General features: G+C 36.8%; 1 protein-coding gene across 5 annotated transcripts in view; it reads left to right on the forward strand.

Moving 5' to 3' along the window:
* LOC139964695 (alpha-catulin-like) overlaps positions 1-23,386 on the forward strand; it is a 185,658-nt gene that overhangs the window by 40,298 nt on the left and 121,974 nt on the right. For all 5 annotated transcript variants that reach the window (XR_011792069.1, XM_071966537.1, XM_071966540.1 and 2 more), the window contains exon 2: positions 18,084-18,273. Coding sequence is in view for 4 of the 5 variants with exons in the window: in XM_071966537.1 (XP_071822638.1) it covers positions 18,084-18,273 (190 nt within the window). In the remaining variant the exon portion in view is untranslated. The remainder of the gene's footprint in view (positions 1-18,083; positions 18,274-23,386) is intronic.

Genomic DNA, 23,386 nt, shown 5'->3' on the forward strand with positions numbered 1-23,386 from the left:
GTAGGCACCATTGAGGATTTGTACCAAACTTTCTCAGAGAGGTTGGGAAACCCCTCCCCTGGACAATTTATCCTCTTAGTTCCTCTTCCTCAGTACAAAAATGGTGGTTGTGCCCCCCCTGAACAGAAGAAAAGAGGAACTATGTAGAAAGGAAATGAACATGTTAACTCTATAAGAGTTGAGCTCACTTTGTTTTAGCTGAAATATGTTCAGTATATGGAAACTACTTTTTAGTTACGATGCCGAAGGCTCAATAACCAAATTTTCTTTGGACCCAAATCTTTTTTAGCCAATGTTTTTCTGAACCCAATTTTGGATAATGCCATTGGGCTCTTGTGTTAGCATTTACTTTACTATAGGAATGACTGACATATGTGCAACAATTTTCTTTTAAGCAAGAAAGTATAGGGTCCATTGGGCTCTTGTGTTAACATATTGGATTAACTGACACACATATATTTTCTTTTAAGCAAGGAATCATAGTGTCCATTGGGCTCTTGTTCTACTATGTCACTAAGTAGATTTTTTCAACATGATAACTGATTGCTGGTACTTTTCTTAAATATGTTGCCTTATTAGTCAGTAGGTAATCCCTCGTCACTTCTGCCTTGCATAAGTTCATCAATATTTAACATGTACGGCTTACCACACTATTTATTTAGGGAATCTGAACCACTTAATGTTTTACTGGTTATTGACTAAATATTATCTGTAAACTTTACAACTGTTTTATCTCTATAAATTCCTTTTCCTGGGCTATAGTTCTCTCTTTGCAAATTTCCATCAACTCGACAGAATAATTTTGCCCGTGTATGAAATTCGGTGGAAGGATATTCCAGAACTAGACTATTTAATCACGCAACCTCTCTAAGACCACCCTGTACGACATTTATCTTTAATAGCATTACGGCCAACCTCAAATATCATCACAACTGGACGGTTAATAGCATTAATAGCTCCCGGCTAGAACTAAAAGGCCTTTATTAACAACGACCTCCACGTCGACCAATGACTCCCTGAAATATATGCCAGTCTCACTGATTGGTCGCTTCCACAGTTTTCTACATATCTGAGATGTTTAAGATTCTTTTTACGCCGTAGATCCAATCTATCGAGACCTTGTTAATCTTCTCTAGTGTGGGTATATATATATATATATCAATAAGAGGAGAGAGATAGATAGATAGAGATAGCCCCTGGTTTGTCAATGTACTATTTCTCTCATTAATTGTATATATACTGCGCCTCTGCATATATATACACAGCAGGCATAAACATGCTTTTCATCGGTGCTGGAACATGAATTGATAAACAATGGGTAATAATAATAAGCTGTGGATGTTCCTGAATTAAGTAATCTATAACATGACAAAAAAACCTTAATGATGCCTTAAATATTGCATTACAATTTGTGCACAATCTGCTGTTTACTCGATCCATTTGTAGGATATAGATAAGGTACATAGAAAGCTAAGCAAGCTGTTGCTTGTATTTCAAGTGCTCTGAAAGAAGCATATATCAATGATGACATGAGAATATTATAAAACTATAACAATAAAATTAAAAAAAAAAACATCTCAAAAGTCCTTGCATAGTAATCAATAACATTTTAAAAATAATTTGTGGCACACAAACTGTCTGTCTGTCTTGCAATAAATGGTATATATAATATGCTCACTATAAGTTATATGTCTACTAACTTAATGGTTATAACATATACCACATAAACTTCATAAGAAGTTTGATTCACTGGTGTCAGTATATCTCAAAATATGACATTTTTGTTTTAAGAACCAACTGATCAAAATGATGCGTATGGCTTCTTGGTATCAGTAGACTTCTTTCCTATTAATTTTAATTTTTTTATATTCTTTAGCCATGCACCAGAGAAGTATTCAAAGCGTGCTTTAAGTTTCAAAGAATTGTGTCCATACTAGCGTAGTTAGAATGATTTGCCTCATTCAGTACCTCTCGCACCTGACATGTCCTATTCGTTGGCTGACTGCACTTATTCTGATAACCCAATTTAAAAACATTGTGTAACATTTTTAATTTGTGTCCTCCACCTCCCCCCCTCTCCTCTTTTCCTCTGAATCTACCATTCTGAGGCTATCAACATGATTCATTGATATAAAGTTCCTTAAAAGAAAAAGAAGATTTGTAAGCAGTATTTAAATTTTATTTAAAGAATTAAAATTTATATTGTAAATTTAAGTGAAAAATGCAGTTTAAAACTTATGCACCTCATAGCTCACAGATATTCAAACTTTAAATTTATGAAGATTTTATTCTTTGCCCTACAGTACTGTTAGGTACTTTTAGTGATGTCACCATTTAAATTTATAGTCATGATAATGTTAATTTTGCAGTATGCTGTATAGACCATTAATGTTTATACCAGTGTTTCGGTGGAGTGGATAACAGTTGTTGCAATTGAAGCGATTAAGCCAGGAATCAGTGAGGTCATAAATGCAGGATGGGGGAGTGGGGGGTGGGGGGGGGTGGGGGTTGTGGAGGGTTCATATTTACAGTACGTTTTGAATCCATTTTCTTCATCAAATTATAGAAAGAGAATATATTCAATGGATTAATAATGTTAACTGGAATGTCAACAGATCTAAAGGTGACATCTTCAAATTGTTCTTGATCACTTTATGTAAAGTGCACACATAATCTTGTTTAACATATTAAGATATAAATTATGCCCTCCAGGCCAATCATGATATTTTAGGCCATGTTTACCTTGTGAGTCACATGAGACTACAGTAGCTGCATATATTTACTGTGACATGTGTTTTATAAAGCTAGAACTGTTTTGAACTTACAGTAGTTACGGACTAATTATGAGTCAGTAATTACGAAATTTGATCTCTCGAAGATTTGTCAATCGTGAAATCTCTGTTTGTTAAAAACTATTCTTGCATGGAAAAAACGTGTTGGCAATGTAAATGTACTCTATATGCAAAAATAAAAAAAATCCATAACATGCAAAATTACATTGTTTAGAGTGTAGCATTGTTATCATGAAAGTATTATAAACCATCAATAAAAAAGATAAAATGGCTTTTTTCCAATGATCACTTTCAGAGCAAGTATATTCCTAGAGCAGCTTATTTTGTAGACAAGGATCGGAGGCATTTACAAGTATTTATCTTAACTGATCGGACTAATCAAATGGCTAATTGAACGACAAGAAAAAGTTTGTACTTTTAAAACCGTCAAACGGATCGAAAAACATCGAACCAGGTACAGTATCAGTGAAAACTGAAAGATCGATAAATGTAGTCAAATATTTCATAATATGCAAATTATGCAAATGAAAACCTATAGCCTGGACCTACCATATATTTTAAAGCAGAGAAGTATTAAAGTAGCCTACTGTAAATTTATAAAAGAATAAGTACTGACATTGTTATTGTCTCAAACCACCACCACCAAAAAACCCAAAACAAATTATGAAAGTATGTGACATATGTGTACTGGGAGAGTTCCTCGCAAATCTCAAACCGGTAAATTTGGGGGATTATGAAAGCAGCGAGTGAGTTACTCTAACTGGTGACTTGATAGTTTCGGAATGTGCAGCCTCACAATGTTGATCTTACTGATTCCTTGTCGATCGTCTGGTCATTTTTCATCTGCAGCTGTGTCAGATGACATAAACTGGGGGGGGGGGAGGGCGAATGGTCCAATTCACTTTAAGACCGTACTACTGGAGACAACAGATATACAAGTTTTGAGACACAGATGTGCAGAGTAGCTAACCATGTAATAACATTATTATATGTTTAAGTGATATGGCAACACTGACAAAAAGATATTCATATTGTATTCATTGGTTTTGGAAATATGATCATACCTAGAGACTGAATTGTTGGTATAATGTATCAAAAATTTGAGAGTTCCTGATGGATGGTTTTTCAGTCCCGAGCTTTCTCCCCATGAATTAAATTTAAAAATTTTATCTTTGCTAAACCTTTTCAAATCTCATCCTTCCTTTTTTTTTCAATCATCTTATGTACTGTTTTTATTTCAACTCACCTAGCCATCTCATTTGTAACATATACATATTTTAGAAAAATTTGAAATAAATTTTACAATGATAGGAGATCTGCTCATCATCTACGGATGATCTATTTCAACATTTTGCCAGTCGTCATATAACGTGCCGTCCCTCAAGTTCCTCTCGTCATAATTCTTAACGAAAGGAAGGAGGGAGGACTGAGGGTGTTATGCGGAATTATTGGCATACATATTCCGTTTTGATGGTTTGGCAAGAAATGATTGATAGCGTGAGTCCTGCGGGACCCTGCCAAGTGTGCATGATCACAGACTGGATACAATTGGAACTGAGCAGATAATAGGATAAAATTACTTTTGAAACTTTATTGCAATGTATGTGAGTTTGCTTCCTTGTAGAGTTTCAAGTCCAAAGCAAATGTGAAAGGGTAAAAGTGGACTAAGAAAAAAGGCAGAAGATTAAAGACAAGTTGAGAACAAGGTAAAAGCTGGAATTATAAGCTGAATAATATTTTGCATCGTATAACATGGCTTGTGGAATTCAAGAAATTATTCAAATCTGTTTACCACTTTTGACAGCTGTTCAAGCCGGCTAGTGGTGACAACCGTCCATACCGTTGTCAGTATGCATAGCTAAAGCCAGTAACCCTGTGGTTTATTTTTACGACCAACAAGAGTCAGACCGGCTTCTAGAGAATACCACTACACTGTAGTAATGTAATGTCATTGTAGGTTCACCTTCCCCCTATTGACACTATGATGCATGTTTGTTTCTGTGAGTACAGGCTTGATTTGATGATAAACTTTACTTTTGTTTGGATGCATGATGAGGAAGGGAGAGACAGAAGTACCAACTGTTCCAAGATTATGATGTTATTTCTATGTCAGGTTTATGTGGTTGCTGAGGTGGGATGGTGGGAATGGGGGGGGGGGTGAGGGGTTGTTTGGTCGAGGTAGAATAGTAGTCACTAAGACTGTCTTGCAGTAGTGTTGCTCTTTCTGTCCTTAAAGTTTTGTCTTGGTCATGGTAGGTGGTGATTCAAAATGTATGTTTCTCTTAGGTACAGTTGGCTAAAGGGCAGATTTGAGATGGATATACATTGTTATAACCCAAGATTGAATAATCAGAAAAGAAAACTTTAACAATTTAAGAAAGTCTAACCTACATACTTCCCATTTTTCACAAAGAGAGACAACTAATAACCCTTTCTAATTTTGCCATACAAACCGGACAAAAGCTAGGCTATGTGTAGAAAATTAAGAGCTACCACTGTAATCCTAGCTTGAACTCTCTGTATCTTCTGTATGATATCTTATTTCTTTATAAGATGCTGCATTTTCTTGCCAGATATATATCAAATAGTTTGTTTAATTTTTGACACATTGGGAATGTATAAACGCACATTATACTAAAGTTATATTCCGATATCTCCAGCTGCATATAAACATATTGCAGTAAGCTTTCTTTTGTTGCTACAGTGATTGCAAGATCCAAGACGATGTTATAATTTATGACTTGGCTTTCGATATCTGTTCGTTGATTCATACTTTATACATGTATGTTATATATAAGCATCTGTTAGAGGGGGGTGGGTGGGTGGGGGGAGTGCTTCTGTCCCACTCATGATTTAATAATGCATTCTAATCGAGGTATAAAACGGGTAGAGGAGGAGGAGGAATGTCTTTAAGGCAGAAGATTAAACTGCAGGGTTATAAGAAGTACACCACGCAGCTGAGATTTATTGTGCATACTGTACATCATGCGATATATGCATGGACCCATACTGTACATGTATGCAGTAATCAACATACATGTGATGATCTGTTGATTAAGCAGCAATCACGTATCGTCGGATACATCATCTCAGCCATAATTCATTTCTTAGTGCTGCTTGGCTTTTAGAGTGCTACTAAATGGAAGTGTTCTTTTATGTATGATGGGGTTATATATTTTAGTTTGCAATACTTTCTTTAATCGAAAAGCCATTTTCAACACTAATATCACATAAACAATTCAGTTCATTATTTGAAGTTGCAAAGTATTTTTTTCAAACAGAAGTTATAATATTTCAAAAATGATACTGTCACCGTATTGTGTCTGCATGGTCAAAAAATTTCCCCAAAGGCATCTCTAATATATGGAGTACTTCTAGTCCACTGTTTGAGCTAATATGGATGACTCTGTGAGTCTATATATAGATGCGCTTCTATTACTTTATATGGTTACGTACTTCATACAAGTAATTTTAAGAGCGACAAAATGTTGGAAAACGGTTTACACATGTTCCTCTAAGGGAAGTGCTAACTTGTGTTACGGTGATTTATGTCATCACACAATAGCGACATTCAGTCATTGTCAACATCGTTTCCAGTGAAACCGAATGAATATTAGATAAAAACCTTCTCCCTATCATGTCGTGACAAGATAGTCAAGCTACGAGCACTAACATCGAAAGCCCTTGAAGGAGTGTCCTCGATAAGTACCGTGCCCAATGTCACCTGTACTTTCAGAGTGTTGCAATGGGGGGGGGGGGGGGTTTGCAATTCAATCCTGACTCTTTTGCGATACAGAGGCACACATATATATAGGGAACTAGCAGCGTTCACAAATCGATGTACGGTAGGTATAGACACGAGATGACTGCTCCTGCAGCCTCCGAGGACGTGATCGGTAACTTACCAAATTAATAGCCATGAGGGATTTTGTACTGCCATTAAGTCCAGTATATGTGAAATGCAAATACTTCAGCTTCACGCTGGTACACTGAATGTGTGGTTGTAGTATCTAGTATCGTTAAGGAGATTGTAAGCTGTCATGTAACCGGCATACAGAAATCATAATACTGTATTTCGTCAGCTTGATGAAGTGTTTTTTTTGGGGGGGGAGGGAGGGGGGGCTTTGATAGGTACAAGTGATGAAAAAGGTGAAAAGAAGAGTGAAAGATTTTAAAGGCCATGCAGCTAGCAACTAAACTCAATCTTATATATGACAGTTCCAGGTGGATTAGGTTTTGTACCTACTTTTTGGTGAATACAAATTATGTTTGATTGGGCATATAAGCCATCTTCATGGCTTCTTTTCTTAGAATCATTACCATATACCTGATCGAAAGCAGGTCTGTGAGTCGAGATTTTTAATAAAGTCTTCAATGTTATTCAATTCTAAAATCCCATGACAATGTAGGCCGCTTAACTTGACTTCATAGTCAAGTTTCATTTCGACGACTAGCCTGGGTTAAGGAAGCATAAATAAAGAATTGAAATCTCTCGGTTTGCTTTCGTTGTGATTTAAATAATAAATATCACTAAAAGTGTCCGGATGATAAAGTATTGAAGATTGAAACCAACTCGTTAATTATTTGGTCATTTAAGCCTTCATTGTTTTTGACAAATGCAAAAAGTAGGGTGTCTTTGATCAATTGCGATAATGTTTTTAAGTCGTTCCTTGGTTAGGCACTGTGTGGAAAGAATTGCAATAAAAGAAAGAAACTGCAAAACCCTGCTCATCTAGGATGAATCGGTATTAAACAGGGGGGGGGGGGAAAGGGGAGGGGGATTATCTCCAGGGGACCTGCATTGTCTGGAGTGAGAGAGTCAGGGGACCTGCATTGTCTGGAGTGAGAGAGTCATCGTCACTCTGTGAAGGTGTTGAATACCGCCCTCCGTGTTATAATTTTGTAGCATTTGATTTGAACCCAGGATCTATAGACTAGGATCCAAGGTCTATGTTTATTTGTAATAATGAACGCAGCTCGTGGTTAACTGTGCTTCAGTGGTGACTTTTTAACTTGTTTGTTACACAATTTAGTGGTAGGCATTAGTAACAGCACTACACATCACACGGCTTATGGTTTCACATCTTTTCTTCTAAGTCAAGAAATCTTCCTGTTTAGTGATCTCAAACGTGGGTTCTAGTTGACAGAGCTTGGGGTCAAATGTCAACAGGCGCAAGGGTTCAAATGTCAACAGGCGCAAGGGTTCAAATGTCAATTACAGTAGATGCTGAACATCGAGGGCGGGACTTGTCTGTAATGCAAACATGACCTGAAATGGTAAATCCATGTAAACTGATGTGTGGCTGATGCAGAGGTTTCATGGTCACTATCATTCAGTTTATGGTAGATTCATGTATATTTAGTAAATTTACTCACCCTTCTGATTGACCTAATTAAGTACCGGTCCCCTTGTAAAACTCCACCTTCCAAATTCCCAATATAACTAATTTACCAAAATTGGTAACTTCCTCACCCTGTATACCCCATGTGAACCCCCTCTGGGTCACTGGCCACGTTCCGCTCCATCCAAGTTAGCTGCCAGTCTGGACTTTAATACCTACGTACTGTGCGCTACAATGTTGTGGAAAACCTACAGTAGTTGTGCTTTATACCCAGAGCAGTATAAGAAGTTTCTAACAGAAATATTCTAAATCTTGTTCTGGTCACTTCACTTTTGAAAAAGAGCTACTTCACAAGTCGTATTCATGAATCTGTCCTACACACAAACACGTACACACATGCACATGAATACGCACGCACTCACCCCTCCACAAACGCACATGAATATATACCGTACTGTATTGTCGGGGTCGTGCACTGTGTTGCAGATATCGTACTCTACAGTTATCAATTCTCATGCAGTTTGTTCATATCTGTTTGTCAGAACAGTTCTATATTTGGTGAACCTTTCGCTGTACTGTTTACCTTACTAGAAGTTCCCCCAAAGTACCAAGCCACCATGAAAGACGAAGACGCTCTGGAGTTTATCAATTTTTGGTCAACTGATACCTTTAATGATGCCTCTTGTAGTGTCATTTTACAATGCTCACTGCTCAGCAAGATATATGTTTACATCATGTCACCTATCAGGTTTACATTTGTAGTTTAAAAGGAGGAGGCATGTCTCAAAAACGTGGACATAGCTCTCAGAACTTCCATCATGATGTGGTGTGTTTGTTGGAATTCCACCTCAGAAGCCCTGGAGTGGATATGTCATAGCTTTTACATTTAAAGCAAAGTTAACCAGAAAAGTTGAATGGGAGAAGAAGGAGTTCCTCTGAACTGCAGACTAAAAATGACAATTCTAAGCTACTGTACATGCATGGAGAGTACCCCCTGTATTCGAGAATCCATTTCTTTACGTGATTTCTATTGCAAGTGGTTGTGACTCGAAGTTTACTTTTACCCTCTAAGTCATTTCCCTACCCAATCTACCAAATTGAGATTTCATCTCCTCAATGTAAACATCCATCAACGATAGAAAAGGAAAAGCGTGTGACAACATCTCCTTGGCTAGATTATAAAAGACGGAAAAATGAAAATTTCTTTTTCTAGGCTGTTTTAGGAAGTTTTTTTGTTTTTTGGGTGAGACGGGAGAAAAATGAAGAAGAGGTTGGTATGAAACTCGAATGTTATTAAACCTAGGCTGTTTGTCTTAAGATGAAATGGCTGAGAGCATTTCCTTTCTTGCGATTCCTAATGAAGTGAATGGATAAAAGATTCGATGCTTCTCTGCTACTGCCTCTGCTAGACTTGCCTCAAGTCATTTTCATCTACTTCGTTGGCTTTCTTTGCAAAACATAAAATATTACCGTACAGAGGTAAAGAAAAGAAAAAAGAAGAAGAACATTTCGTCCGTGGTGAAGAATTCAAATAAAAAAACCAGGAGAGAGATTATCTGTAGAAAGAGGCATTAAAAGTTATCGACAACATTTTATGGCCTTAGCATTCAGGAAATTCGGAATAGCTCTGATGAGTCTTTTCAGCCCAATGTAACTTAAGCCTTTTTTTTCTAAAGTTTCCTTCATGAATAATTTTTTTTTTCTTTCTTTTTTCTGTATACTGACAGGTAAGGTACTTCTCAGTACTCTTCCTGTCGTATATGAGTTAATAATTTACATTCTATTCTCTTTATAATTGTCTTTAATTTTGCACTGATTAAAAGTGTGACGAATATATGAAACAAAGCAAAACAATCACTTAGCAGCTCAGCTTCGATGTGAGTTTTATAAAGTACCGAGTATACACAAACTTTCTATATTCCAAGCCAGGACTGCGAAAAATAAATTCCTTCCACGAAATTTACACCTACTGTACACACTCGTTTAAGTAGAAATCTGGATAAAACTGTCCTTGGAAATGGATTGAGTATAAACTTCATTTGATTCTTCTCGAAATATAAATTCCATAAAATGTTCAGTGATTGGTGAAAACTTTCTATCATTTTATATTAAAGATGATCCCTTTTGCTTTATAATACTGCCTGCCTTCCTCGGCTTCTCACATTCTCTAAATCATGCATGCCACTTACCTACTTTTCTTTGGACGGTCGTTCTTGACTTATCAAGTAAAGCTACCCGCTTCTGGGATTTTAATATCAATAAACGAAATTGAATCCCAGTTTTCATGGATTCACACATTACATATCTCCAAGGGACATTACTAGATTAGCCATATTCCTTAAAGGCCAAACGGTCTTTTACTCGAGGAGTTTCAAGACCATTTCCATCCAAAGTAAGGTGGTATCTTTGAACCGGATTAATTGCTATGACCATCAAAGGATCACCTAAGAGTGCCATTTGATGTGTTTGCCTTTTCTGGTTTCTTCTCTTCTCTATTTCTGTCACAGATTTGGCTAGAAAATTGGTATTTTGTATTCTTTTACTTTTCAAATGAAAAATGTTTGTGAAGTAAAATCTTTTCAAATAATAAAGACGGTGGCAAAGCATATCCCAGAAGGCTCACCCCTTTAAGTCCAAGTTAACAGCAAAATCAGTCACTTTGCCAGTGTGGGGAAGGTTTAATTTTATTTGCGGTGTTAGTTTTTGTTCCACTTGACAGTGCAGTCGGACCAGGTCTCGTAAAATTACTTTTGAAAAATGAATCCTTAAAATGTATACCTGTAACAGGCTTAAATGTCAGTGAAATTTCTCTAGAATTGTTAGAAGTGGGTAAAGGTGGTTATTGAGGGCTTGTGGGGGGGGGGGAGTGTTGAGAGAGAGGGTGTTTGGGAGATATGATCCTTTACAGATTGTATGGGGCTCTGTCTGTCTACCAATATGCTATATATGTGCAAGTGTCTGTATGTTATGACTTTGTATTTTGAGTTATTAGCTCATTGTAATGAATTTATGTTATTACTCACTTCCTTGTCTCTACGCAACAACTGCTGTAGTCTAGAGCACTTGGTAACCTTTAAGCAATCTGTCTTGCCCTGGTGACCGGCCTAATTCCGGTCTACCAACCCCCCCCCCTTCTCATTCTGCCACCCAATAGTGTCCAGAGCCCTAAAGGACAACTGTGACTTTGTAGTTTGACTCTTGAAGTTGTATTGATTTCCTTTAGTATAATATTTGTCGGTACCGAAGTTAAATTAATTTATTCCACGAAATTAGCCATAAAATGAGAAAATGAAAATTGATCATTAGATTATGTCCAATCTTCATCATCACTAACAGGTCATGTGACTATTATGAAGAAGGAGACATTTGAATTTATCTGCAAGACGGTCAAAATTATGTGTGCAAGGAAAGAATTTAGCACAATAGAACTAATTAAATAACGAAAAACTATATTTCCATTTGTTTCTTCCAATGCCGGAGGGGCTTGTACATCAGAATATTTCAAACATGTATTGGATGTTTCCATAGCAAAACACAATATCATTAATGTTGTTCAAAAGCAGCTGAGTGTGTAATAATGTTCATGTAAATTTTATGATATGGCCTAATAGCAGGATGCCCAAGTTTCTACATAACTTAAAATACAGTTGTGCTGTTCGTTTGATGATGGACATGTTTTCAGTTGGAGATCAGTGAAAGTCAAATGCAAAAACACAACAGGACTTCCACATTAACTACAAGAAAAGTTTTCATGAAAATTTTGCCTTGCCTAAGTATATAGCGACTAAGTTTATCATAAGTGGGCAGATGTTAGACAAATAGGTATACAACTACAAATACACTGAAATCACAAAAACAACGATAGCCATAAAATATGTGGTAAATACTTAATTGTAACATACAGCCATGTTATATTTTAAGTGATTGCAAAACCAGACGACCCATTAATCTTTAATAATCTTTATATCTTTAATAATAACTGCTTGTTGTCATTGATTTATGATCCATATTAGAAGGAAATAGGAAATTATTATTTTTAGCGACAAGTTGAACCCAGAGGAAACTGTTTAGTTTAAAATCTCCTGATATATTATTGACAAAGGCCCTAACACTTGTCATGTTGTTACCATGGTAATATGATGTAATAGGTATAATCCTGCAACGATACGATCTTGCACAACGTAATATAGTGTTGAAGTCGTTGTTGTTTTTGTAATGTCTCTGTTAAAGTCATTCATCACAGTATAATGGCTCCCCATGCAAAGATGGCTTCAGTATTAAGGGTGACAAGTTATATTTTTCTTCACTGCATCTCCTACCCTAGCTGCGCCTTCCCTCCCTGCTTTTCTGTCACCCCCCCTCCTCACAATTGTACCTTCTACCAAAAATTTTCTTTGAAGTTCATATTAAACAAGAGAGCATCATTGGATGACATAAACACCATTGTCCTTGACAAATTTGTACTACATTGTAAACATGTCATAAACGTTATATGTTTTACCATTGAGGTTTGTGTTGTATCTGCCAAACTGACCTAATAGTCTGTGTATTAGACTACATAGTCCAGTCACTTTAATTGGCAAACCTCAGCTATTTACAAGGACATTTCAAAAAATTAAAAACAAAAGTATTATAGAAATACTGTACATCCTGGACAGACAGCTTTGTGTTTTAAAAGTCTTTAACATATCAAGATTAAACTGTTGCTTTAAAGTCATCAGCCTTTAATGAAATTTGGATTCAAGCAAACTGCAATTTGTCAAGTTTTTAGCCTCTCAATGACAACAAACAAAATAACAGAATAAGGATTTTTTTCCTTGTTTCAATCTGTGTCTCCTTTTTTCTCCCGTCCAGTTTCCTGTTTTCTTTCTATCCATCTAAGTAGAATCTTATCCCTAAATATTCGAGTGGATCTTGTACTTTGAGGCCAAAAAAACAAATTTTGCATTTTTGGAGTTATTAATGGGAGGAGCTTGCTTGGGTTTTTTTTATTATTATTTTTTTGTAGGTTGTTGTCTTCAATAGACGCTTGTTGCTCCTATACTTGAGATGGAAAGCATGAACTGGGGCTTGACATAGAAAATTACATCTGGAGGGGAAATGTTCAATTTCTTACCGTATATGTTGGAAATGAATCTTCCCAAATCTGTGTATAATTTAACCTTTTAATTCATGTATTTTAATACTTGATGAAATATTTTGTATTGGAAATTGAATACATCTGTTTAGTCCATAGTGGTATATTATATAGTGTGGTTATCATGTATGCAATTATTGTGTAATTATAGTGTGGATAATGCTGGTTTCAGGCAATAACGTGTATTAATTTGACACTTCAGTACTTGGCAGACCTTTTTGCATTTATTCAAATGAACACTTTACAGTTTGGCACTGATTCAGTCACACATGAATTTTTCATTAAGATTGATAGGTACCACTATTTATTGAGATATTGATGTTTACTTGACAACATTCCTCAGTTTTCTCTCTTTCTGCCAAACCTTTTGGCAGCTGCCTGTGAAAGTTGACCACATGCAGTTTATAAAAATAAGGATTGGTTTTTTAATTTTTTAAATTTTTTTGTACAGCAGTGACTTCTCTTTATAAATGCAGAAGATTTTGAAATGTACAGTACATGTATTGACTTATTAAAACATTTCTGCTGTTGTTTCTAACTAAATATTGGGAAATACTTTCACCACTTAAAGGGTGTGAAGACTCGCGCAAAAAGAAACGTCTATGCCGGTAATCTGACCTAGTTTCGAATGAGGTGTAACAGAAGTGTTAGACACCACCATCGATCCCAGAAAATACACACACAGCTTGCCGTCTGTAATTAGACACTAGTGTACAGTCAGTACATACAGCTGCAGTCAATACCCACAGCACAGTGTACAAATGAAACAGCGATGGACATCTCAGGTACAGCTAAAGATAATAAGGTATCACATTTCAATACTGTCTGCATTTTGTAGTGACAAGAGGAAAACTTCACTTGCAAGCGACAGAAAGTTAACTTTTTAAAGATGGCGGCACGCTGTTTTGGGCGAGTCTTCACACCCTTTAAGTAGGTAAAATAGGTCTCCATCGTTTGACTCTTTATAAAACACAAAAGAAGTAGATCAGATTCAAATTGTAAGAATAACAGCTAGGCCTGTCATCTTGACCCCTCTGTCCTCGCACGCACACGATTGTAATTCTTTCATTTTTCTTGCTCTTGGCCGGCTTTTTCCTGGGTCAAATGTTGGCCCAAATCATGCCTCGATCGTTCGCAGAATTTGATTATCTCATCCCCCTCCCCCCCAAACCCCCCTAGGGCTTACTCCTCCCTCAAAATATGAAATAACCATATTATGACTAGTGTTCTTTTAATTAAGTGGCAGGTTACCGTCTTGGCAGTGTACAGTAGCTTAAGGGTAGGTTACAATCGACTTGTAGAGATTGCATACTAGATATCAAACTGTAATTGTCATCTACATGGTTTACTGAAGATTAAAGGTAGTCAGTATAGGTCCCAAATTATAGCACGCTATATTATTGCTAAAAGTTTTCAAAAAGTACTTTCCTGGAGCTCTTTACGCTCCAAATTGTTCTCAGACAATTTTTAAGGAACACACAAGATGACGGAATGTCGAAGTGAGGAAAATTTCCTCAAAGGCTGTAATATATCAGTTAAAAAAAATTTGACCAAAGGTGACCATATTTGAATATCTAGCATATTTGGGGCCAATACAACATACCTTTAAACATGGGAGGCTATACGATGAAGAGCAATATAGAAAGAAACAATTCTTTTTTTACATATCTCTGATCAGATGTATGGAATGTGGCTTCCCTGTTGGACATTTAACATTGGAATTTATTCAATATATATATGTATATTCAAATTCATTTGAAATTACTGAAGACGAGATCTTTTGAAAACACATATTTTCATAACTACCAAATAGATTGAGAGAGGGTTTAATACAGCTCTGTACAAAGTATGTGGAGATCTGTAAACTTTAAAAAATCGAGCACATAAGGACCCACAGCTGTATAGCGATACGGATCTGTAAGGACCGGTGGTATGATAGCGCCCTCTGTTGAAACGCCAAGATTGATCCCCATTAAATCCCGGACGAAACTTTTCAGAGACATATATACATGGTAGGCCATGAGGGGCTTGGTCAGCATGTCATGATTTTAACATGCTGTTATCATCCCATTTAATACCTACCTGACAGATACAACTTGCAGGTAAGCGTACAGTATCCCTTCGATGAGTTTGATGATTGCACATGACTCCATCATAGCCTGCCTGGTGAATAATTAATCCATTGTTTACACGTTCACCTGGGTATATAGTTTTTACTGAAATAGTTTGATGATGACACAGAAGTAGCTATGATCTCTTTTCAAGCATGACTGCATGTACTGAAGGATCATTCAACCAGACCCATCTGTTGAAGTGATTGTAATAGCGGTTGTTGTACCTGATTTATAGTTTGTCTGGTTTATGGAGGCAGCTGGCTGTCTGATATCAGCAGGGGTGCGGGTGGGGGGGGATACCTTTAAAGCTACAGAGTGGAGTTGGAAAGAGTTCAGTTAAAATCACAAAATGCATATTAAATTGTACTTGGTCAGTTACCTATGCGTTAACTTTGAGGTGGCAATTCTTCAAATATAACCTCAGCATCTTCTGTTACGATGTGCACTAGTTCTTTTCTCTAGGTTTAAAGTAGAATACCCTTTTGTCTTGCAGTTACAATCTGGCCAAAATTCCAAAGATACTTCATTCTGGATTAGCAAGTGTTTAATACAAACATGCATAATTCTTAAAGAAAAAAAATTAACTCGATTCTGTCTTTGTATAGACCTAACATTGAAACCAAGAATGTAACACAGTTGTGTAATGTTCTTACCTACATTTTCTTTTTCTTTTACTATATTAGTGTTATATACATTTCGGTATTTAAGGTTGTCAGTATGGCCTCATAAGTCAGTACATCAGTACGTCAGTATGGTCAGTATGGTACATGTGGCCCCATAAGTCAGTATGGCCCCATACAGTGGTTAACGCCGATGCCTTCCAATTCATAAGGTCCCGAATTCAAGTCACTTCAAGATTAATGTATGTCGTCCAGTTACAGAGTTGTTGACAATTGACAATACATAATCATGGACGTTAAATATGAATCTAAGAGACTGACTTCGGTCAGCTTGCGGCTTTGATAAGCCAATTAATGATGGCTTCTTCGCGAGTTCCTGCTTGCAGGAGGACCTAAAATACATTCATATAAAATGTACCCTGCTGAATATTGCAGGCAAAAAGGTTTATAAAGAGACTGCTGCTATTGGTTCTGTTTCTTCAAATTCTTCCCAAAAATAGAGAAGGATTTATTCAGATATTGTAAAGATTCTGCGCTGGCTACTGTAAAATACTTCTTGAATTTGAACATGAGTGGCAATTTTTCGACTTTCTAGCCTATTGGACGGATGGGGGAGGGGGGGGGGAGAGGAGGAAATAATACTGATAACCTTATATATCCAATTCAAAGATATTAGGAGACATTTTACGAGTTTATTTTTAGAAGAGATTACTTATCATTACTATATAGGAAGTCTCTTTAAAAGGAACATTTCAAAACATGGCCTGTTTGTTGATTCTATAGCCAAATGTCAACCTTACTGTAGAACAGGCAGGTGGCAATAAAAAAGATAGCGTGACCCTGAAAGTTGGCACAATTGACATGAAAAGAGAACCAAAGGTTCATTGCTAAAACAGTTTTGAGGTTGGATGTTCATAACACTAAAAAAAAAAAAAAAGGGGGGAAGAGAGCGTCAAGTGGAATTGACAGATGTTACATTTGGTCTCTCCATGGGGTCGACAGCTGTGCAGGATAGCAACAGCTATTAATGGGAATTGATATTAAAAATATTTACAACCAATAGTGCATATTTCAGGTGACAGCTAGAACTTAATTACAGCCCCGTTCTCGTAGCATATAATACAGACGTGTTATTGTGGGTTTCAGATCTTTTTCAAAGTCAATAATGATGTCTAATCCTCTTTACATATATATATTTATTAAAGTGATGCTGTGTCTTAAGTTTTTTTCCTCAATTTATGTACAATCCAATAGATGTATTGAGTATGTGTAGCTAGAACAATTTTATATAGAATTATTGTAGTCGAACAAGAGAGATTTGAATATATCAGCACTACTGCAATACCACTCAGGACTATGAAAATCTAGTTTAATACTGTTACACAACATATCATTCAGGCATTAGCTGAGTAAAAACAGATAAAGTACCTAGCCTATGGGCCCAAACATGCCTCTTATAGACTTGATATGGAGTACTGTTTGAGGAAAATGAAAAGATACCAATATATATATAAATATATATATATAGAGAGAGAGTGAGGTGGAGAGAGAGGAATTTGTATCAGTGCTGTGGTCATTAGAGATCTATAAATGAAGAAAACTTAAAGAGCTGGAAGTAATATTTTAAACAATGAAGACAATAATAACCTAATTGTAAGGATACTGGTGGTATTTTATTCATTTATTAGGTACTAACTAAAGAGTCTAAAATTCTTCAACCTTGTTTCAAAATATCGCAAAATTTTTCCCCCAAGCATCCCCCCCATTTTACCACTTTTGTCTCCCTTGGACAAGGAAAAAGTGGTACTGTAGCACCCCTGGGCAAACATCTCTCCCCTCCCACTCAGGACTATGTAAATCTTGTTAAATACTGTTACACAACATATCATTCAAGCATTAGCTGAGTTAAAACCAGATAAAGTACCTAGCCTTTTGACCCAAACATGTCTCCTATAGACTTTGAAAATAAATTTGTCGCAGTACATAGCAGAGGTTTGCAGCGTGTAGGTACGTAAGTTTTTTGGTCTCGCTCAGATAGCAGCTAACCTACAATGAATCCCTGTTTCATTCATTCACAGATAACGACACTTGTCAACCATCGAGAGGTGTCCAAACGATCAGAGAGGACTTGTCGAGCCATCGAGCGGATAGGTCAAGCAGTCAGTTTGGCCGTAGAGAGGTTTGTGAACGTTGGAGAAGCCCTTGCCGAAGAACACCATGAACTCAGAGAAGAGATGTTCCGAGCTTGTCAAGAAGCTCGTCTCGCAGGTAACAGTACGATCGTTGTTTAAATACCTCCTTGAGTTGACTGTGTTCCGTGCAGATGAAAAGCTCTGTCGTGAACGCAGGTGTTTTTCTTAAATTTGAGTTTGTAACATTCAGAGGGAAGAGGAAATGGGCAGTATTCGGAAAGTGGGTTATTGTCGGTGAACTCCTAAAACCTTTGGTAAGTTCGGTAGTTAGAAAAAATAGCGTAGAAATGCAGTGGAGACAGGTAAGTGGTAAAATCGTTCATAAAGGGTGTTCATAAATTTAGACCAGCACCGAGGGATTACTGTCAGATAACAAAACCTTTGGCTGGACTCATCAAATTTTTCATCACAGTATGTAGACCAGGGTCAGAAAATGTGAACAACATTACTTCACTGTTTGCTTACATGTCTCCTCCTAACTGGAGGACTCTTGCTCCACTACCACTGTATGTAATGTGTACACACTCTGCGACTGGTCACTCTCTTTTAACCAGCCCGCTTTTCAGTCTTCCAGCCAATGCTTTCTGATATGCATGTTGCACGTGATTAAAATTGCTTCCAAAAATGTCTGGAAATTTGTTTAGAATGGACCAAGTTCATCAATTACTTGCTATTTACATACAGAGCCTATAATAGTTTTGGTCAGTTGAAGTCTTGGGTATAGGCACTGCTACTGTAGGTAGGTTTTGGAAAATAGTTTGCTGAATATTGACAACGAGTTCACAAAGCAGCTCTAGATGTTGTTGTGATCATTGTTGGCTTATCAGTATGATACGAAAAAAGAAAAGAATGTTTTACCTTTGGTTTTAATTTATTTTCAGAACTTAACATCCAATATTTATGTAGTTCAGTTGCTTGACTAGACCAGTATTTTACCTCAGAAGTGAGTGGTTATTTGTCTTCAAATTCTTTATTGTTTCTAAGTATGATGTATATCAAAGTGTCTGTGGTACAAAATGTATATGGCATTGATTGGAATCATTCTTTACTGTATGCAAATGTTATTCAAATTTATGTTTCATTCGGTGGAAGTATCTAAAAGCATATAACGCATTAGTACGATGAATCATGGCTTGTTTGGATATTAAATAATTTCCATTAATTTGTGTCAACGTGCAGGACGTCATAGACCAGACGCAAACAGCTGCTCGATATACCTTTTTTTTTGACAAAAATTTTGGTTCCTTCGCAGAAATTGATCGAATGAAAAAAATCAAACAAAAACATCTGTGTTCGTGCAGCTCAACATTAATCGGATGCATGTGCAGGAGAAGAGGAATATTTTTACCTCAATACGTAATTTTGAAAAACAATGTAGGCAACACTGGGAAATATTTCGCTGGACTCTATAGTTCAAGGGAATTAAGCACTGAGTGATTGTTTCTTTGTTTTAATTGTGTCCTTTGAACAGTTCTCTCTGTTGTGGAACATTGACAGAGACACACAGACATTATGTAATGGTGCTAGACATGGTGCAATGCATAGCATATAACCTAATGCACATTTATGAACGGAAATGTCTGCACGTTCGTCCAATTAATGTTCCTCATCTCGACCAGAGCAATCACAACAAAACGGACACCGTGTTTTGCTTTGAATTTTTTCATTTGCTGCATCTCTATGAAAGGGCCAAAGGTTTTGGACATATTTACATACATCGTCATCATTCTGTGATTATCTACTTTACGATGGTACCAAAAAATTGATTGTACTGTAGATGGGATCGGTAATAATTTTGGTTTATTATGGAATGCATAATGGGACTTCAATAATGACATGGCTTTCATACATAACCCTTTGTTGCCGTTAGATATCAGATATGAGACAGATACAGAGACAGAGACAGTAAATTTGAATATCATCAGGTCACAGTGATGGAGGTCATCTTGGTTTCATCTACTGCTGTCGTAGACACTCAAGATTATCTTCTTTTAATGTCACATATGACACTTGGAGATAACTGTCATGTACCTAAATCTCCTCCAGAACTGCCCCTTCCACCCTCCCCTCCCCCACCATTCCAGACCCTACCTTCCCCAACTTACATCGGAAGTCACCTCGTTTAACCCATAGCTTTCAGTTCCATCGCAGAGTTGACAAATTTTGAAATTAGGTTTTGACAAGTTTTAGCCCAGCAGTGATATCAATATCATTCTCCATCTCAAACACGAAAGGTGATTAACTCATGGGATCTTTATCCTCCAATTGACTGCCTCTCTCTATCTCTCTGTTCTCCTGGATATTATTTCTACTCGGCAAATCTCCGTAGCTCGGGCAGAGATTTCGTTCTTGGTTCTTTTCCGATGCCCTCTCGATATGATTGATAGTGTCAGAGGGTATTACCTCTCAGAGTAAATAGCCTCGGGTTCTCGAGTCAGGGGCTTCAGGATCAAACCAAACTGAAGAGAAGAAGGAGGAGGCTTGTATTTTATGGCCTACTATTTGATTTCTCGCAGGTCAACTTCAAACGGAAAGCAAAAACATAAATATCACCCTCCCCGATCACATTTAAAAATAGTTGATGAAACGTAGATTGCCCTCTGAAGTAGTCGCGCCTTCAGTTTGCTCTTAAAAGAAAACTCTGGTCGGATTGATTAGCTCGATATTTTAGGACGGATGATTTGTTGTCTTTTGTAGCATCATGAATTGTCGAGAGTATAGGCTGCTGTCCTTTCCTGATATTTTAATGTGATCGGAAAACTCCGAAGCGACCACATGTTGTAACCGTGGCTATACAGAAGTGTTAAATGTATACTGACATAAATAATACTCTACACTTTGATGTAGCTCCCTCTAGACCAGGGGTTCCCTAACTGGGGTGCATGAACCCCCAGGGGGTGCGTCAGTCCATCCCAGACGTTTCCGAACGTCAAAACTAGAGAACTATTTGTTGAAGTAAAATCTGATATATCATATAATTTAGTAATGTACAAAAGTCGTACCTACAGTATCGACAAACTCTTTTCGTGTTCCATACGCATATGTTGCCATAGTAGTACCCTACTGTGCATGTGATAAATAACTGAATTATGAAACAGACACAGGCCCGCATGACTTTGGTGAAGTTGGTGTACGCATGACAGTACGTCGTAAAGATAAAGAGCTGAGAAAGTAACTGAAAGGTTGGCCAAAGTAATTATTATTATTTTTGGAAATTCCAGATGACCTCCATCTTGCCCGACACAAAGCAAAGTTAGCATAAATTCATGCTTGAAAAATTAAAGTGTAATAATGACTCAGATCGTGTCTTGAAAAGTTGGGGGTTTGTGGACAACTCTGACATACACAGGGGGTTCGTGGGGGGATAAAGTTAGGGAAACCCTGCTCTAGACAAAGATTGCATTATCTTCGACAGCTCTAAAAACTGTGTAAGATCTGTTTTCTCTAGGGTCTTTGGCACAAAATGATGTAGTCATACATATATATTTTCATTATATGCAAATGATGGTACTGTTTATTATAGATTAAAACCCCCATTTTGCATTGAACCTGGTATGCATATCGGACATTGTGCAAATGATAAGGTACTGGAAAACATATCTGTTTCTTAATGGCAAACTTATTAAGCACCACATTGCTCAAAGGGGTGGGTGATACCTCCTTTCTGTAAACCCCTTCCCCCCACGTCAACAACACCCGCCCCTGTTGGGTTGCCACGATGACAAAGGTTAAATCTGCAGTCGCAAAGCAAGGAGAAAAGTTTTAATGCCAGTGTCGAGAAGGACGTAATTTAACTGTTTAACTAGGAGAAGTGAAACTTGTAAATTTTCTTACTCTAATTCTCTTTATGTACGTGTAAATGATAGTTGGCTGTTGTCAATTCAGGTAGCTAGCTAAGTTGTATTGGGAGTGCAATATTGAATGGAACACAAAAAAGTTACCAACTTTAGGTAGCAAGCTAAGTTGTCATTGGAGTGCAATATTTAATAGCACACAAAAAAGCTACCAATTTAGGTAGCTAGCTAAGTTGAATAGCACACAAAAAAGTTACCAATTAAGTAGCTAGCTAAGTTGTTATTGGAGTGCAATATTGAATAGCACACAGAAAAGTTACCAAATTTAGGTAGCTAGCTAAGTTGTTATTGGAGTTCAATATTGAATAGCACACAAAAAAAGTTACCAAATAAAGTTAGCTAGCTAAGATGTTATATGAATGCAATATTTAATAGCACACAAATAGGTACCAAACTTAGGTAGCTAGCTAAGTTGTTATGTGAGTGCAATATTTTATAGCACACAAAAAAAATCTACCAAATTTAGGTAGCTAGCTAAGTTGAATAGCACACAAAAAAGTTACCAATTGTGGTAGCTTGCTAAAAATGGTTATTGGAGTGCAATATTTAATAGCACACAAAAATAGCTACCAAATTAAAGTAGCTAGATAAGTTGTTATTGGAATGCAATATTGAATAGCAGAACACACACAAAAGTTTCCAACTTTAAAGTAACTGCCACGAAAGCTGCTATACATGTAAAATAATGTACCTCCAGATTGATGGGACTTTTATGCAAAATGCAAGTACCCTAAAAAGGCTTCTTCACGAGTTCCTGCTTGCAGGAGGATCTAAAATACATACATACATTACATACATTCATACATTCATACATACAGTTAGTTTTCTCCAGCATGAGTACTCCTTTAAAGACGCCATTTTTATAGATATATAGCGGATGATTTTTTTGGGCGAGCGAACCAAAGATACGGTGATAAGGTAAATAGATATAAACGACTTGATTTTGCCAACAGCCATTAGTCACGACCCACTGGCAAATATGTTCACATAGAGAGACATGGGAAGTGTCATTAACGTGGTAATGTAAAACCGGAGTCATGGTAAATGTTGTGTTTAGGAAGATCTCTTTGAAAGCTTAAAAGTCATGGATAATTAAATGCGTCTCTTTATTTGTCCATATATTTATATATATATATATATATGTATAAAGAGCCAGAAAGATTGTGTATTTATTTCCAATATAACTATTTTGGTAGTGATGTTGTCATTGGCTGCTGTTTCAATTTTCTAGAAGCTGCCTTTTAACTTAATTGATGTTTCATCCATAATTTGACATCCATCCCAAATGATCAGGAGAGGGAATGATTTATCTGTCTCTGCTCTCGAGATGGGAAA

This window comes from Apostichopus japonicus, chromosome 23 (genome assembly GCF_037975245.1).
Source record: "Apostichopus japonicus isolate 1M-3 chromosome 23, ASM3797524v1, whole genome shotgun sequence".
NCBI lineage: Eukaryota > Metazoa > Echinodermata > Holothuroidea > Aspidochirotida > Stichopodidae > Apostichopus > Apostichopus japonicus.